This window comes from Strongylocentrotus purpuratus, unplaced genomic scaffold (assembly GCF_000002235.5).
Source record: "Strongylocentrotus purpuratus isolate Spur 01 unplaced genomic scaffold, Spur_5.0 spur5_scaffold_6, whole genome shotgun sequence".
Lineage (NCBI taxonomy): Eukaryota > Metazoa > Echinodermata > Echinoidea > Camarodonta > Strongylocentrotidae > Strongylocentrotus > Strongylocentrotus purpuratus.
In genome coordinates, this window is record NW_022145612.1 from 4,480,966 (window position 1) to 4,499,673 (window position 18,708).

Below are 18,708 nucleotides of genomic sequence, written 5' to 3' on the forward strand. Positions count from 1 at the left end.
CAATGTCTTGTAACTTAATCACAATTATAATTAATAAATGACACATATTTGTAAAGCTTAGATCCTCCTTTTATTTGATGTAACTCATTATGATGCATATTTCACGCATGAGCATTGACAGTTCTTGGTTTCGTTTTTTCTGGGACGCACTGCTGTATAATGGCCTATATATTTTTTTTAATTGATACTTTTTTGTTTGTGAAAAGCAAGGTCCTCAAATTGGTTGGATAGAAAAGATTTAAGTCAGCAGTAGATTACATATCTTTCCTTAGTTCCTACTGTATAAACGTGAGTCTACAAAGTTGTCTCTGCATGTCTAGCTCTATCAATATTAGGCATCCATCTTTATTCGTCTCAAAATTAAAAGTGAAACTCCAGACACACATAATAATATGTACGGTACTGGTACAACTGGTATTAGTCTACTCAACTTGAACAGCAGACGCTAGATCAGAAGCTGTTGAAAGGTTCCTCCTACTGACAGGGGCGGATTCAGGGGTGGGGTGCCTGGGCTAGCTCCACCCCTGGCAAATAATAAAAGATGGTACCACAATTTTACTTTTTTGCATTTGCTAAAGGGGCGGGGGGGGGGGAGGGGTTGGCAGAAAGATAAAAAGAATTTCAAAATCATGTCGAGTGTTTATTGATAAATACAGACTAGAACACAGACTAGCACTTTCGATGAAAACAAACTAGCGGAAGAAAGAAAAGATGGCGACTCCCGGGGACCTCCGATCGCCGCTAGATAGTGTGCTGAATTTTGTGCCTCAGGGCCATGAAAAGCACCTCAAACAAGCTTTTTACAATGCCGCTACTTTTCTTCTGATAGCTGTCTTAGGAGCTGCGGTTGTTGCAGTTTATTATGTTTTCGAAATCTTCATCAAACCTCTGATGTGGGCGATGTTATGCGGCACGGTATTGTACCCGTTCAAGTATACCCTTCAAAGCACTGCAGCCGGCTGGCTTCAGGGGCTGGAAGACTCCAGTACTCCGCTGATGGTCGGGGCTGTCGCTATCCCGCTGACTTTCCTGAATTTTGCTTCTGAGCAGCTGGGAAGTTTGATTTCTCGGCGATACAAGACGCTCATCGCCGTCGGGGCGGGCTTCCCTGCAGCCTACCTCGTCTATTGGTTTATTGATTACATTTTTCCTGCAGTGAAATTGTTTTTCACCACCTTGTACAATGGCTTGGACATTTTCAGTACTTTGTGGGTAAGTTTTGTGTTCATTCGTTGGATGCTTTAATAAAATAGGAACAAAGGCAGGCCTCTATTTTAGTATTGGTTATAGGCCTATTATTATTTTGGAGCAAATCACAAAATATTATGGTAATGAGGCATGATTAAAATATTGTGATTATAAATTTATGTTTATGATGCATGTTTATGATGTTTGTGATGATGATGTTTATGATGATGATGATGAGGAGGATGAGGATGAGGAGGAGGAGGATGAGGGTGATTATTATCATCATCTTCATCAGTATCATTATCATCATTTTCATCAACATCATTTATTAGTACAAATTGTACTATAAATGGTCTGTACAATCATGTACTATCATTATTGACGATATAATATTTCCTAAAGTGACTCTCACACTCTGCCGTGTAGGCCTACCGTGTGCCACCGTGCGCGAAAATGTCTGCGGACGGTGGAGAACGGCGAGGGCACACGGTGGTTCGTTATCAAAGCGGGCAACACGTTAATAGGGCGTTGGCGCTTATTTACACCCGGGCCCGGTGGGACCCGGCGAAAGTTTTGGGCATGTTCAAAACTTTGGCCGGCTGGCACCGGCCGCAAGTAAGCGGCAAGAGGACGGTGTTGAACGGTATGAGGACGGTATGAATACGTTATGAAAACGGTCACACTGTATGAACACGTTCACAACACGCTCATAACCCGTTACAGAACGGTGATGAACGGGCAAAAAAAAAAATCCACCGTCTGCAACGGGTTGTAAGCGGGTTGTGAACGTGTCATGAACGTCAGCAGTCCGGGGACTCGCTCACAGGACGCTCCGAGCAGTGAGGGGACGCTAAGTGACTGGTAGGTGGCTGCTACAAACCCGGTGCACACGTTCGAGACCCGGTATGGGCCCGGTATGGAAACGGCCAAAATTTTCAACAAAATTCAATCTGGGCGGTGAAGACGGTAGAAGCACGTTCAGCACCCGGTATGCGCCAGGTGAGAATGGTCAGAAGATGGCAACGAAACGGTGAAAAGATTAATTTCATGATTTTTTTTTTGCGGCCGGGGACAAGTTTGCTCAAAACCCAACGTTCTGGACACTGTTTTTTTTTAATAGCCCGGCAGGTGGACGGTAGGCCTACACGGCAGAGTGTGAGAGCAGCATTAGACAATGACTCATTGTACAACTCAGATTTCAGAGTCACATATTTTGAATCATGCTGCGAACTTACTTGATTGTTGTCAATTTCTACAATGGGAAGACATGCAGATTCTATATTTTTTGCCCTCTGTTATTGTGCATGTTATAATAATTGTGAATGAGTATAGAGTCTATACCTAACCTTTCTTTAAATTGATTCTTTGTCTGATTTGTTTCATTTAATGTTCAGGTATGGACCATCATCATTGCGTACATTGTGGCTCTTATTTTCTGGTGGACACCCCAGTCTAGTTCCCTTCTCACCACCCTATCAGTGCCAGTATGGATTCTTCTCCTTCTCCATCTCTCTACTGTGGCTGGCTGGTATCGTATCCCCATCTTCTTCCTTTTCGTCATCCTGGTTGCCCTGGGTTACACAACTCATCGCAAGGAGCAGATTGCAAGGGGTAAAACAGTATTCTATGAATTGTTATGCAGGGCTTGACAGTTGACACTGACAAAATCCCAGTGCACATATTCCAAAAGAACATGCTCACAGACCCTAAAAATGTAAATCTGAAATGCTTCCAAAAAATATATATTCATGTGAAGCCATGCGTTATGATAGCAGTTCTCAAAGATCTTATAGGATAGCTCTTAGATTTATGATATCACATCATAGATAACATAGCATCAACAATTGTGACTACCGGTAAACATAATGCATGAAGTAGCAGAGTACAATTTTTATGTGCAATTATAAAACAGTTTGCTCTCCCAAAATATTTTGCTAATTGATAGCTGCATTTCTTTTACCAGATTAAGTTTTCAGTCTATCATATGCCAGTTTGATAACTTCATGATTTTTCATTTTGGTCGAGGTCAAGTAGATTTTTCTTTATAAGGAAAACTTATTTCTACATTTTGTTGTTTTTCTGCTCTCCCATACAGAAAGTATGTCAAGTAGTGACCTGGACTCATCTTCCACTGCTGGAGATCAGTCAGAGACTGCTCCACAGAGTACCTCAACCCCTGAACCAGGAGCTGATGATGCTGCTGACACTGGGCGCCCTGCTCGCCTGGACCTCCCACCCCTCAACATCCCCGCAGCAACCTCCACCCCCCATACAGGAGGAGGGGGAGGCTCTCGCCGTCGAAGGGTCAGGTCAGAGTCAGAGGAGGTCAGCGGACAGAGTGTGCGCTACATCTATGGGGTCATCTGGGCCTGTGTGGTCCTTAGGCTCTGGATTCACATGGGGCTCATCTTAAAGCTGGTTCCTATCTTTCTTGGTTTCTGGCTCATCAAGAAGATTATGCAACATGTTGGAGCATGGGATCTGGTAAGGCTGTCATAATTTTGGGAAAGTTATCCAAAACATACAGTGACTGTCAGTTTTAATTACTCTTGCCTTTGAAGCCCAGGAGAGAAATGTGCAAAACAGCTTATTCTTCAAAGTATTACCGTGAACGGTTCTAATAGCAGGTTATAATAATGAATCAATACAGACATACCTGTGAGAAAACTGGCGCACATTACCTCAAAAGAAGACAAGAATTGATTTTGAAGCCTTGATTAGAAGATTGAATTTAGAGAGTCTGCTGCTCTTCTCCATGACAGAAAATGTGTAGTATGAATTCGATTTGACAATGCCAAAAGATTTGTGTTATAATTTTCTAATTACCTTCTTAATTTCAGGTTAAATACAGGTGTAGGTGTGTTAATGAAGCTATTGCTGGGAGAATGGATGCTCTGATCCCATCCTATGTCAGGGGATTAGCTAGCCTCTTTCTGGCTGGGGATCGTAAGGTATGTGACTTATTTTTACGCTTGGAATATATCTTCCCAATGTATTTTCCAATTAAAGGTTAAGTCAGTCAACAGAATTGTGCATCTTAGAAAAGAATGAATTATCACAGATTATCAAAGAAATTTTCACAAAATGTTGTATTTTATTTCCATTTACTTTTATAATTTAAAGCTTAGTTACATGAATGTCAAACTAAGAACCTTGGATAATATTTTTCTTTAATGTATAATTTTTATGCCTCTGTTACGAAGTAGCCGGAGGCATTATGTTTTCGGGTTGTCCGTCCGTCCGTACGTCCATCCGTACGTCTGTACGTCCGTATGTCCCGTTCTTGTGATCGCGTTATCTGAAGAACCGATTAATGGATTCCTGCCAAACTTTGGTCATGTATGTATCTTGAAGAGCCAATGAACTGATTTGATTTTGGGGTCACGAGGTCAAAGGTCAAAGGTCACAGGGCTCATTATGTATGCAAAAACAGCTCGTGATCGCGTTTTCTGAAGAACCGTTTGATGGATTCCTGCCAAACTTTGGTCATGTATGTATCTTGCAGAGCCAATGAACTGATTAGATTTTGGGGTCACGAGGTCAAAGGTCGAAGGTCACATGGCTCATTATGTATGCAAAAACAGCTCGTAATCACGATATCTCAAGAACCGATTGATGGATTTCCTGCCAAACTTTGGTCATGTATGTATCTTGCAGAGCCAATGAACTGATTAGATTTGGGGTCACGAGGTCAAAGGTCGAAGGTCACATGGCTCATTATGTATGCAAAAACAGCTCGTAATCACGATATCTCAAGAACCGATTGATGGATTCCTGCCAAACTTTGGTCATGTATGTATCTTGCAGAGCTGATAAACTGATTAGAATTTGGGGTCACGAAGCCAAAGGTCAAAGGTCACAGGGCTCATTATGTATGCAAAAATAGCTTGTGAACGCATTCTCATTAGAACTGCCAGAAGAATTACTATTTAACTCTGGACATCTTACAGAGCCAATGAACTGAGTAGATTTTAGGGTCATGAGGTCAAAGATCAAAGGGTCATATATGTATATGAGAAATTGCTTGTAATCACGATGTTCTGAGAACCTGTTAAAGGCACACTGTCCTACTTGTAGCTACTTGCTCCCTCTATATAGAAAACTTCCCAAATCGGTGCCTGTTGGTCCCCCATGATCCTCTTTTTCTTATGTTAAATGAGAGCCAAGTTAATGAGATAGCCACCTGTCACAGTGACCTCGATGGCTTACTGGGTGGTCTAATCCCTTCTAGCTGAAGTAGTTAAGCCTCCCTTTAATGGATTACAATTGAACTTGAATTTGAAAATTTTCTTTTGTTTTGGTTTGTAAAATTGCTCTATGACGGAGGCATCATTTTCGACTGCGCGCAGTCGAAGTTCCATCTAGTTATCATTTGGAGTGACAAAATACAACCATTGAACTGATTTTAGTACAATATGAAATATGCATATAGATGGGTTGTACAGTAATCTTTTCCTTTGTTGTGCCCTTCTTTGGGGGAATTTAATTACCAGTAGTCAGTTCATTTTGTGTCTGGCTCAATATTACATGTACTTCACATCTATGAATTTTGCCCACCCACCCACCCATTGCAGGTGATTGGCTGGTTGAAGAACTCTCTTGATATGGTGATCAGTATCTTCATCATCCTAGCAATGTTTGTTGCAATGATATCACTCACTGTCATGATGGCTGTACAGGTAATCACTTAATCTCATATCTCATCTGTTCTCTTACTAGCTGAAGGTTAAAGACCACATAAACACCCTATATATGCCAGTTCATAGATATTATCTGTTCATGAGCAAACAATAAACCACTTTTCAATAGTCATTACTTCAATGTGTCTTATGAGTACCAGAAGCCTTTAACAGCTTAGTTTCAGCCTTGGAAATAATCAATAAATGCACTAAAGAGCCAAATGGCCCTGTCTGATATTAACAAAGACACCGGCTCGAATTCGCAAAGGAGGTTTGTCGACAAAACAAGGTTTATGTGCATCATATGACGCGTTTTGACACGTTTTTACAAACCTTGGTTTGTAAAAAACAAAAGGAGGTTTGTCGAAACAAAAGGAGGTTTGTCAACAAATTTCCTTTGTGAATTCGGGCCTCAAGGTCTGAGAGTAACAGAAGGAGGTACATGTACACAATGCATTGACCAGTTATAATGTCAGTGAGGTGCTTTTGAAGATGTTTGTGTACCTGAAATGTAAACTACACCGGGTGTGTTGTGATAGATAGATAGATAGGCATGTATATTACGATTTTCAACATTTGTGTAAACAAGTACATTTATTAATTTTGCATCCATAATACACTTGTAGGGTCTACAATGTTACCAAGTCTGAAGTACCACATGATTATATACATTTATATGTCATGGTGCGAATGTGGACTTAACATTAACTCCATACAATATTTTACAACTTTATATAATTTACTAACCTTGCAAATTTGTCAGGAAATATTAGTCATGATGATTTAATGGCATTTCACTATCAGTCATCAACATAAATAATGATGTATTTAAAAAGAGGTAACCTCTGAGTTTATACTGTGAATCAATGACATAAATAAGAGGGGAACAGAGATACAAATAGATAATTTGATCCTATGATGCAACTGGTTCGAAAGAGCCTTAGTATATAAAAACCTTTGAATCTATAATTTATAATTTCAAGTTGTTTCTAACATTTTTCTTTGCTCAGATCCAGTCTGAGAGTATGACCTTGATACAGGTCACAGGAGATCTAGTCAATGATACAGTATCACAACATCCTGAACTACAAGAGTGAGTATTACAATCTGCTTTTATTTGTGTATTATAGCGTGCATAAAAATATTGATAAAGCTTGTTGATTGGTAGGAAAAGATGTGTTCAAAATTTTGCTCAATGTTTTGATGATGTAATTGCATCAATTACTTAGTGCAGTATATTCCCCCCCCCCCCTCAATCGTCCATCAAACACATGTTGGTCATTATAAAATGACCAGGCTCTTATGTTAAAGATTTAATCATTAATGATTAAACATTATTATTATATCATGGAGAAGTCACAATATTTCTTGTGGGTCCATTTTCTAATTTAAGAGAGAAAAAAGGAGGCTGTTATGTGTAGTTTAAACATTATGTTCATGTTGTATACATGTTGGTTGTCAATTTTTAAGAAAACTTTCAGCTTGCATTACACATGTTATTGAACACAATACCTGCCTCAATTAACACAGTACAGATCACAGTTCGCATACATTAGAAACAGGATGCAATAATGAAACTATTGTTGTTTGAGTGTCATTTAGTTTGTGAATGATATTTTGTATTTTTAATTCTTCCCACATACAGATGGCTCCCTGAAACAGATGAGATGCATGAAGCAATGAGTTCAATGTTGAACAATGCTTATTTATATGGGCGAGAATGGCTTGCTGAACAGGTAAGCTTTTCAAGTTTACCTGATAAACTTTTTTCACATAATGGACACACTTTTACCATTATGGTGTTGTAAATAGTCTGGTATGAGATTTAGAGAGAATAGTGTTTTTGATTAGGATGAATAGAGCTGCAGAATTTAGATCCTAAATACAAACGAATATCACTAGCGATATTACTTTCGATTATTATTATTATTCTAATAAAATGTCCTTAGTTAATGCATGACTACATCTTTTCCCTGAAACCAATGACTGCAACAGTGGCCATGGTACAAGATATAAAACCTTGATATTTTTAAAGTAGAATTTGACTTTTGAAATGCTATCTTAACATTAGACTTGTGCTATGTTTGAAAAAGTATTCGCTGACATTTTGTGTTCAAGCTTTTAGAGCTTAATTCCCTGAACCTGTTAATTGTCATGTGTGTTGAAAAAGAATTCTTTATCCATCATGCTTTTATTTCACAGATACGGAGTACTATTGGTGGTGACAGTGAGAATATAGAAAAGCAAGTTCTTGAGATTTGGGATCAGCTTTATGTGCAGTGGGTTGTAAAGGTAAGATACATTTCACAAGTACTGTAGGACTAGTTGGTAAGATTATATATTAGGAAGTTTATAGATAAAGAAATGAGGATTTATACCTAACCCTAAAGCAAAAACTTAGTGACCTGGGTTGTATTTCACAAACCATCATAAATAGATGCATATTTATTGAGATATTTCAATTAATTTAATTTTTGATATTGCAGAATAATAATAATAATAATAACCTAGACTTATATAGCGCATTTCATAATCGAAGAAAATAGCAATGCGCTTTACAATATTAATACAACAAAATTACACATAACTACTAATTCATGAACTAAAGAAATATCAAAATAAGGAAAAGATTAATAATAATCAAACATTATAAACATCCATTACAGAGAAATGAAGGCAATTATATCAGAGTACAGTAATGTAATTAAATTTTGATGAATACAATAATACAGTTTAAATGATATTAGAAAGCGTTTTTAAACAGGTAGGTTTTCAGTTGAGATTGAAAGAAAGTTAAGTCTGTGATGGTTCGGAAAGTAGTGGGGAGAGAGTTCCAGAGATGCGAAGCTGCAGATGAGAATCTTCTGGATCCGTATGACTTGGTCCTGTCTTTCGTGGGTTCAATGAGGTGTTGAGATGCAGAGCGGAGGGATCGAGTGGGTAAGTAAGGTGTAACAAGTTCAGATATGTAGCTGGGACAGAGTTGATGAAGTGCTTTGAAAGTTAGAATGATGACTTTGTACTGGATTCTCTGGGATACGGGCAGCCAATGGAGTTCCTGTAGAGTGGGAGTGATGTGCTCTTGCCTTGGTAATTTAGAAACTAGTCTGGCAGCTGAATTTTGAATTCGCTGAAGCTTAGCGATGTCTTTATTGGGGAGATTGATGAGGAGACAATTACAAGAATCGAGAAGAGAGGTGACGAAGGAGTGGACAAGGATCTCAGTTGTGTGATTGTCGAGGAGATTTCTTATCTTTCCGATTTTGTAGAGAGATAGGGATGCATTCCGACAGATGGAGTTCACATTTTGACGTAGAGTTAAGTGATTATCGAGCACAACTCCAAGGTCTCGAACAGTTGTGCTGCTAGAAATGCTGGTGTCACCAACCGTGAGTGGAGACAGTTCCTGATTTGAGCCACGCTTCCTGGATGATGTTAGATGAAGCATTTCAGTTTTGCCATCATTGATAACAAGCTTGTTATCCTTCATCCAATTGCGAATCTCCGTGATACATAACTCTAGTCTTTCTTTTGACTCGTGTCTCGTAGCAGGAGTCATAGCTGTGTACAACTGCAGGTCGTCAGCATACATTCATCTGGTGAATTCTCATGAATCATTGTCTCTGTGAATGAATCTTAATCTAATTTTAATCCTATTTGTATTGTTTATGAAAATGATCTGAGAAAATTTGTAGGAATTCAGTCATTATGACCGTGTCACACTTCAAGCAGATCTGAGTTTATATGTGATTGCTACCTTGTGTAATATGTATGCAATGAGATTTTGTAATTTTCCTTTGTTTGTCATTGTATAGAATGGAACAGAAGAGGGCTCTCATCTGGTTGATTCTCATGAATCGTTATCTCTGAGAAGTAATGTTAATCTATCAATGGACAGTGTCTATGACATGCTGGGGAAGTTTGATGATATAGATGTGTCTGGATTCATGACTACTTTCCATGAGAACATAGAGACTGTCAAATCGGTAAGTGGATGTCTGGATTTAGGATTGTAGGACAGTACATAATATATTTTATGTCAATGAGTTATAGCTGAGTAGACTAAAAGGATGTGCCGTTTGCGTTATATAAGTACCATGTACTGATATTATGGTAAAATATTATTCAATTGATGATTTAATTTGATAATTTCATTCAAATTTTTGTATACCACTGGATAAATTTTCCTGATATTTTCTATTGGAAAAAGAAAATTGATTACAGGAGATTACAATGCAACATGAATCCAGAAATCATAAAACACATTTTATGTGTGATCATACAAATTTTCAAATTAAACATAATTTTAGAAGTCATTTTACTGCTGTCAATGTCTCTTATTTTTCGTGAAATATCTCGATGTCTCGATAGGTTTACACTTTCTTTCCAGTACCTGTATTGTGAAAAATTAAAGAGAAATTCTGTAACAAAATTTCCTTGTGAATTTAAGAAATCCCTTGACCTTTACCCCAGGTGCTAGAGTCTGTATGGCTGGTGTTGAAAGGCAATATGAACCTGATTGCATCACTCTTCACTACAATCCTCTACATGATACTAGAAGGAGGAACAGCCATTCTCAATTTCATCATCTCCTTTGTAAGTCTTTCTCCTCTAAGTTTAGTGTGAAATAATGGTGATCCGACATTTGCTTTGTTTACAATTGCTCTTGGATTTTATTTCATCAAAGATATAAGGTTAGGGTTAGTAAGTCCAGGTTTCTAGTTAGGAATGTGGTCAGGGTACGACATTAAAAATTGTTGGTGAAGCATGTGTTATACAACTGAGTAGTGTGTTATTTTACATTTTTACTGACCTACCTGATATTCAAGCACGCTGGGTTTTATTTTCAAATTATTGTGGATTCACTTTGTATATGGCTGGTAGAATACTAGATTATCAGACAATCAAACAGTAAGTTATTGAACAATTCTATACATTTATAGTAGGGAAATGATTAGATGTAAATGGTTGAGGAACACAGGTAAAAGAAAAACCTCACAATTTTAGAACAATGTAAATAAACAAAACAAGACCATGTCCTGCAATTCATTATTAACCCTTACTGTACTGGGCTATTTTGAGCACCTCCTGACTGGGGGGGGGGGGGGGGGGGGGGGGGGCGCCTGGGAGGCCCCCCCCTATGATCTCGGCCGTCGGATGTCCGATGAACACGAAAATTTGCATGTTTGTAGACATTTACGTAACGAACAAGATGGTGTAATTATTTTTTTGCGAATATGCAAATTTTTGTCGTTATAGCCTAATTAATTATGCAAAATGCTAATTTTATGCATTTTACAGAAAACGTGTCAAACTCCACTTTTTGAATGTTGAAACTCATTATTCATATGAAACTTCTTTTCTAACACAAAATATTTATTTTGATGTAATAAATAATGATAATTTATGCAAATTTGATGCGATTTTTAAAATATTTATTTTCTTATGTATTTTATTGTTTTTTTTATTTCTTATTATATCTATTGTTTTTATTTCTTATGTATTCTTTTGTTCTGGAATACATCAAGTTACTTTGAGAAACATATAAAAGCAATTCGATATCAATTCATATCACCCACTTAGGAACGAATACATCTAAACCTGTATTCACATTTCTGCTTGTACATGAATATATGCAATTATAGCATATTTTTGATGACATGCGCATACTAATTGTTATGTAACACCTCACAGGTATATCCGATTGCGACGAAAATGGTATCAAAACGTGCGTAAGACTTGAGGGAAAAAAGTCATGAAACGAAAATTCAAAATTTCAAGCGGTTGCGGCGCAATCTCCGAAAATGTCGAGGGGGGGGGGCCTCCCAGGCCCCCCCTGCCCCCCCCCCCCCCCCCAGTACAGTAAGGGTTAAAATGTAATGTTAAGGATGTATGGAAAGTGAGATGTTTACATTGTTTTTCTGAAGGTGGTGTTCATGACAACATTATTCTACCTGCTGAGTTTCAGTGACAAGCAGTACCTTCCTATGAAATGGATCTCAAGTCTTACCCCTGGCAATGATTCTACATCCAGCAAGTATGGACAAGCTGTAGAGAATTCAATCAGGTCAGTAACATCATTGGAAATTTATTAGAGATGTGCTCAGTTGTTTAATTTGTGCTGACTTGCTAGAGAACGGCCTTCATAGCCAAAGCAAATTGTGTTGTGTGTTGAAACTAGAAGTGGTTAAAATAAAGCAAACTTAGTGATTAACACCAATAACAGTTAAATAGCAAGGTAGGTATAAAACTTGAGACATGCATTTTAATTTCCCAGAAACGTTACTCAGTATTTCCCAGAGTTGCTGAAGAATAACCCTTTGTAATCACAAGCCTTTGTGTTCATTTTGTTTCATATTAAAATTTGAAAATATGTTTTCCATAAAAAGACTTTTGACTGCATGCCGAAATGAGAATAATAGCCCAAGAAAAGTCATTGACATTACAATGTAGAATGAAAATCTCAAGTAAATAAGGTTCTTTATGTAGGAACCAAAAGTCTTCTGATATACATGTATGTCAATGGTTATAACAATAGGTACATAATGCTGTATAAACTTTATTTTTAGATTAGATTAGAAGGGGAACAGGGTTTAAGCTCAGAAGTCGTGTGATAGTTCATTATTGAAGGAATTAGAAGTTGTGATTTGTTATAATACAATGTTTAAATTACTATTTTTCCTTCTTAGGGGTGTGTTTGGTGCCTCGATCAAGATGTCAACCTTCTATGGTCTGTACACATGGCTAACACATACCATCTTTGGGCTACAGATTGTATATGTGCCATCAGGTAAGATACATATTATCTGTTTTGAGCCACAAGGGCATTAACTCATAAAACTACACTTTAACATTCAGGTAATGCCCTTCTGGCTCTAAACAGACTCAACATTATCATCATTTATTAAAGTCAGCATTTTTCCTCTTACGGGGGTACTGACTTTCGCGCCACTTCTTCTTGTTTTCTTCATTTGTTTTCCATTGCAAACCCAGCCCCCCCCCCCTTTAACAAAAAGAAGAAGCAAAATAGTAATATGAATCAGTTCCAAAAATATATAAAAGAATATTATCTGTTATCATTGTTTGTGTAGTATTTTCTTGATGATCACATTCTCTCCATTTTCCTCATTTTCAGCCCTGGCAGCTCTCTTTGGTGCTATCCCATTTGTGGGAACTTACTGGGCTGCTGTACCAGGGGTCATTGAACTATTAGTTCATGGTGAGAAGGTGCTAGCTGTCATGCTCTTCGTTGTTCAGATGCTTCCTATGTATGTAGTGGATACTGCTATCTACAGTGATATCAAAGGGTGAGTTCTGTGATTTTATCTATTGATAGTTGATACAGAGCATTGATTTATGTTGTTTTATTTGTGTGGGTACTATGTATATATGCCCTGGCAGGATATTATATGGTGATCGTGCCTATTTTTCAGTCGCTCCACGCCTCTGGAACTCTCTCCCTCCTGTGCTTCGCAACACCGACAAGCTAGAAAACTTTAAAGCAGGCCTCAAAACCCATTTTATTTTTTAAAGCAAATGTGTAGTCCATAACTATTGGAGGAGCCGGCGCCTTTGAATAAAATAAAGCCTTTGAATAAAATAAAGCCTAGAGTTACTGTTGCCAGAACAAATGTAAGGTCACTATCCAAATATTTAAAACAAACAAATTATCTGTTTTCGAATTTCGCAGTGGTGGTCACCCCTACTTGACAGGCCTGGCTGTGGCAGGAGGGATCTACTGCTACGGGCTCGAGGGGGCTATCATTGGACCTATCCTGCTCTGTGTCCTCTTGGTAGCAGTCAATATCTTTAGCACCATGATGCAGGGTACAAGAGGGCTACCGGCTACCCCTGCCTTACTTGGGTTGCAATCACAGCCAAGAGAGAGGAGATTGAGGTTTGAAAGGTAAAAGGGTCTGTTTTTTTTTCTCCAGTTATTCTTATTACATGTAAAGTATACTTTCGACTTCTCAATAGTCTTGACTTAGTATATGTTATAGAAGTATTAAATAAATGTAGACCTATGTGATTTTTGGTCAAAATTTGATGTCTATACATTTCCCAGATCCTAAAACCCAAGAAATATGTTTTCTCAAACAACAACAAAATACATCAAAATAGTACTTCACCAGACCCTCCCAATATACTACCCTTGTGTTTCTAATTTATTTTTGTGCATTTATATTATTCAGCCCAGACTGAGAACCAGTAGTCAAATGAGGTAGTACAATGACATTAAAATAGAAGTGTCAGATTTTGGGACGGGACATTACTCTTTATAGCACATTTAATCACACTAACTTTTTTTTGGAGTGATTCTGACTATTCTAAATGTTAAGTTGAGTGTGACTTCTTTCACCAAGGCACTATATCACTGTTAATCTTTTTAAACAGCTGCTGTTAAAGTGTACCACTCACCAAAACATGTTTTACTCTTAAAGTGAGAGGTTCTGTGTGGCTAACTGTATTCAGAATATGAGCTTCAAATATTACTTCTACAAAGAGTAGTTTAAATACATTCTCAGTATACACAAGATCAACTTGTTGAATAGACTAGTCAACACATGCGTACGTGCTTGCATAGAATAGGGGCGCACAAGGAACCAAAGTCCAACTTCGGTTCTGTGCATCAGTTTTTATGTTATCCTGTATTTTCTTCATACTCCTTGACCGCTAACTTCTAGAATGCCGGGTAAATCTGTTGAGGTTGATTTTATACATTCTAAATTTACTTGAATTAATATTCTTTCAGATGATTGGTACACTTTAGGTTTGATAAAGGAATCACTTTCACTATTAACAACCGTTCTTCTTTCAATTAACAATATGTCAGCACCAAGTACTTAAATGATATTTCGGTACTTATTTCCATACTCCTTTCTATTGTATATTCTACTACACTGGCAGGATGTTTTTTGTTGTTGTCATAACAGAAAGTAGTACATGTATGCCTTATACTTTTAAGATCCAAGACTCATGCCCACATTTTTATGAAAGTGTGTAAAAAAACAAATAAATCTATCGATGTGCACCCACTTAGGAATGAGATTTTATGGGTTTGGGATGTGGAAAACTATGTAAACTTAAACGTAAACTTTGTTCATGTCGTTTTATCTTCTTATTCAATATTTTTTTTTAAGGTGATATTTATTGATGTTTAATATTATTTCATATTTTTGCCTAATTTTTTACACCTTATAATTGAAAGTACTCCTGTAACTTGGATATGTTTTCTCTATTTCTTCCTTTTCTTCACAGATCTGATTCTGGATAGTTCACTGAAAAAACAGAAATCTCTTCTCTGTGCTAAGCTTTCATTTTGTATACTTCAGGGGGTTATTTTTCTAATAATGTGCAAAGTAGTTTTCTTTTTAGATTTGCCTGTTAGTTTCAGTGCAATTTTATAGGAATGGGATTTGATGTTGATGTTGATTGCTGTTTTGCATGCTGAATTCTAAATTGTGTGATTATGTCTTGCCAATTTTACTGTCACTATTTTCTTGTTATTTTACTGCCATTTTTTTATCTAAAATTAGAATTCAGAAACTAGACTAATTGGCACAAAATACAGTCATTATTGTGAAATTTGATGGAATCTTGTAAATTAACCTTAATCAGGTTTTTGAAGAAAAAAAAAGTCAAATTGCTGGTATTCTACTTAGTATTAACTTTATTTTTGTGATATTTAAGTGCAACTAGTATTACCTACTTGAACATTAATGTTGCAGAATTAATTTTTGAAAACTGATGATTCCTTTCTTTTTTATGGATTTTTAATTCAAATCATAACAACATTCAACATACTCTGTAATGTAATGAAATCAGAACATCTTTTTCAAAACAAAATAATAAATTATACATTTAATAGAACCAAATACTTGCACAGAAGGAGCAATGGGAGGGGAATAGTAGGGGTAAGTAGAATAGTAGATGTAAAATCTAAATTTATCATTTTGCAACTATTACTACACTTTGTAATTTGAGGGAACCACATTGAATGTTTTTTATATGAAGTACTGCCATGTGAATTGTGCTTCGACTTATATGTGTGTATGGATTCATGTGAAGTACTAAAACCTTAATATTAGTTACAGGGTATGTGATAACAATTCTAATGAAATTGGACTTCATTATTTTACCCTACCTTGACTTGCTGTAAGTGGTTTCATGTTTTCTTAATAATAGGTCCATTTATATAGCACAGCTAATATATGAATATACTCTACTCCGCTTTATACAAAGTATCATATTAGTACACAGGCCCCCATACGGTAATCAGGTACTAAGGCATCCAGGGAATGTTTTCCTAATGGGTACCCATTTACTTCACCTGGGTGGAGAGTGGCAAATGTAGATTAATGTCTTGCCAAAGGACGTTAGTGCTGCAGTAGGACTCGAACCCTAACCCTGTGATCCACAGTCCAGTGACGTGTCCACTAGACCATGACACCTCTACTCCTTCCTTCTTTCTTTTACATACATGTAAGTTTACCATGGCCTATATCATGAATATTTGAATAGGTTGCAATAACAACAGAAAATAGATCCTAGAATTTTCTCCATTTTCTGAGAGCAAATATAAGACTGCAAAAACATACTTACACAAATACATTTCTGAGGTCTTTTTTTTACCCTGAAGTTCTGGAAGTACTTGACAATTTTTATAAAGCAAATAGTTGTTCAAGTCTAAATCATCTATGTAGTATATTATCAAACACTGTGCAATGTTGTAGTTTCGAAATGCATATTTTTAATATGATAATCCCCCCACTAAGAAGTGCTATATATCTTTTTCTTTCTTTAAAGTATGTGTATTTGTGTATATATGTCTGACTGCTCATTGGCCAAGGGAATATTGTACATAGCTCATTCTTGCTTCCTTGTTAATACAATTTCTCTTTTCTTTAGCGGTAATATTTAGATATTGAAATGTCAGTAAATATAGCGTAGTTTTAGTTCATTGATGTGTTTTCTCTTTTTACATTATGTATTTCTTCATCAAATAATGACAGTATTTTTTTCTAAATTTCATTGTAAATGAACCAGAGAAATTTCCAGTGAGATTTTCACTGGCACACCTCAATATTTGCATGAGCAGTGAGAGATAAACTCATCAGTGTGGTACATATCAACAGCTTGGAAACCTTTGAATAGTTTGAAAAAATCAAGGAACTTTAAACAACTCAATTTGAAACTGTGTAATATGTGTATGTATTGTGTGATTATTATACTGAAATCATGTATTGAAATTTGTTGAGTTGATTGGTTAAATTAAGATGATTTATTGGTTTTTAAAAGGAAGAGGAAAATTTAACTTTTAAGATTACCAGTACAAAACATTTGCAGTGATAAATTTACATATTCACAAACTAACAATTCGTCCTTGTTTTCACGAAGTGACGGTAGTGAGGAAAATCGTAACGCAAAGTGAATGCAATTTTTTTTCACTACCGTCACTTCGTGAAAACAGCGACGAATTGTGTGATTTTTTTCTATCCTATGTATAAGTACATCAAGACTGCTCAGTATCGAGTACTGGTACTGGTATTTTGAATGTTATCAATCTGTTTCATTTTCCTGCTTGGCCTGTGGATTCTGATTAGGGTCAATAAAATTTTTCATGTGTAAATTTATTAAGATTTACTGATCTTTCTTTCTTTCTTTTATTTTTTAAATTTTGAATTGTACATATTCAAGCTACTTTGCTGTGAACTGGCAACTTTTATAGTTTGCCTCTGAATAAGAAAATTGCATGGAGTGTTGCTTTATAATGTGAAATTGTGTATTCTATTAAATGTACCGGTGCTCAGATTTTTTGAAAATCTTCCTGAAACACTAGAAAACTGAAACCCATTTATGGTCTTCTATTAATCACATCCTATTAGAGTGGTGGGTTTTCCAAAATATTTTATAATGTACGTTTCAAAATAGTTATTATGGCATTCTTATATGTTATCATGTTTTGCCAACATTTTAATTTATCAACTTTAACTCTCTAATGATACACTATTACATCACTCTTCATATGTGTTGTATGATCTATTTACTTTTATATTATATACTTTTAAGGTAATTGTATTGGTTAAATGTGAAAAGTATCAAAGATTATATTTCTTAATTTCTATATTTATTTACACCTGTGAAGGTAAAATAAATGTATGCATTTTTGAGATTCAAAATATGCCTTTTCCCCCATCTAGCTATTGACCCTCATAAATATGTTTTTATAGCACGCCAGAAAAAATATTTCATGGATACAATAGATTGTGAGCATTGAATTCACAGATAACTCATGAAAAATACAAAGTTGTAATGAAATAAATTCCCATGGTTAAATTTTGTATCTAAAGTTAGGAAATGAGATTTGTTCAGCTGAACAGATGAAATTAATACATTTCTCTTTGGTGATTGCTCATATCGTCCCTATTTTCACGAAGTGACGGTAGTGAGGAAAATCGTAACGCAAAGTGAATGCAATTTTTTTTCACTACTGTCACTTCGTGAAAACAGCGACGATATCATGTAAATCAACTCTAAAAGTTGTGACAATTGCAATAGCTATAGTTCAGAATTTAGATAACTGATTTATATAATTGTTTACTTTTTATCATCGGTAACAATAGCTTCAAGCATTTACAGGTACTGCCAATGTTGTCATACTCATGTTTCACTAAAAAATAAAAATAAATTATTCATAAGTCCACAATGAGTGTATATTGTATTTGACCTCTAACACACCTGAAAAATAATGTTCCCTTTTTTTTGGGGGGGGGGGGTGGTCTTTTGTTAAGAAAGGCAATGCTACCTGCTTTTCTAGTTAAAACATACATTTTGAAGAAAT

The 18,708-nt window shown here is 36.3% G+C and overlaps 1 protein-coding gene across 2 annotated transcripts; it reads left to right on the forward strand.

The window, feature by feature from the left end:
* The first annotated feature begins 648 nt into the window (after positions 1-648).
* On the forward strand, positions 649-17,240 carry LOC578330 (transmembrane protein 245). Of its 2 annotated transcripts, XM_011675315.2 has the most exons (16): positions 649-1,212; positions 2,583-2,799; positions 3,284-3,672; positions 4,029-4,139; positions 5,763-5,867; positions 6,878-6,960; positions 7,513-7,603; positions 8,070-8,159; positions 9,683-9,853; positions 10,341-10,463; positions 11,795-11,934; positions 12,557-12,657; positions 13,003-13,174; positions 13,558-13,773; positions 14,060-14,088; positions 15,126-17,240. In XM_011675315.2, the coding sequence occupies exons 1-15, from the start codon at positions 712-714 to the stop codon at positions 14,067-14,069; spliced, it is 2,520 nt and encodes an 839-aa protein (XP_011673617.2). In that variant the 5' UTR covers positions 649-711; the 3' UTR covers positions 14,070-14,088; positions 15,126-17,240. The 2 variants fall into 2 exon arrangements, with proteins under 2 accessions (XP_011673617.2, XP_783596.2); XM_778503.5 differs by lacking the exon at positions 14,060-14,088 and having other exon boundaries at positions 650-1,212.
* Positions 17,241-18,708: the final 1,468 nt, after the last annotated feature.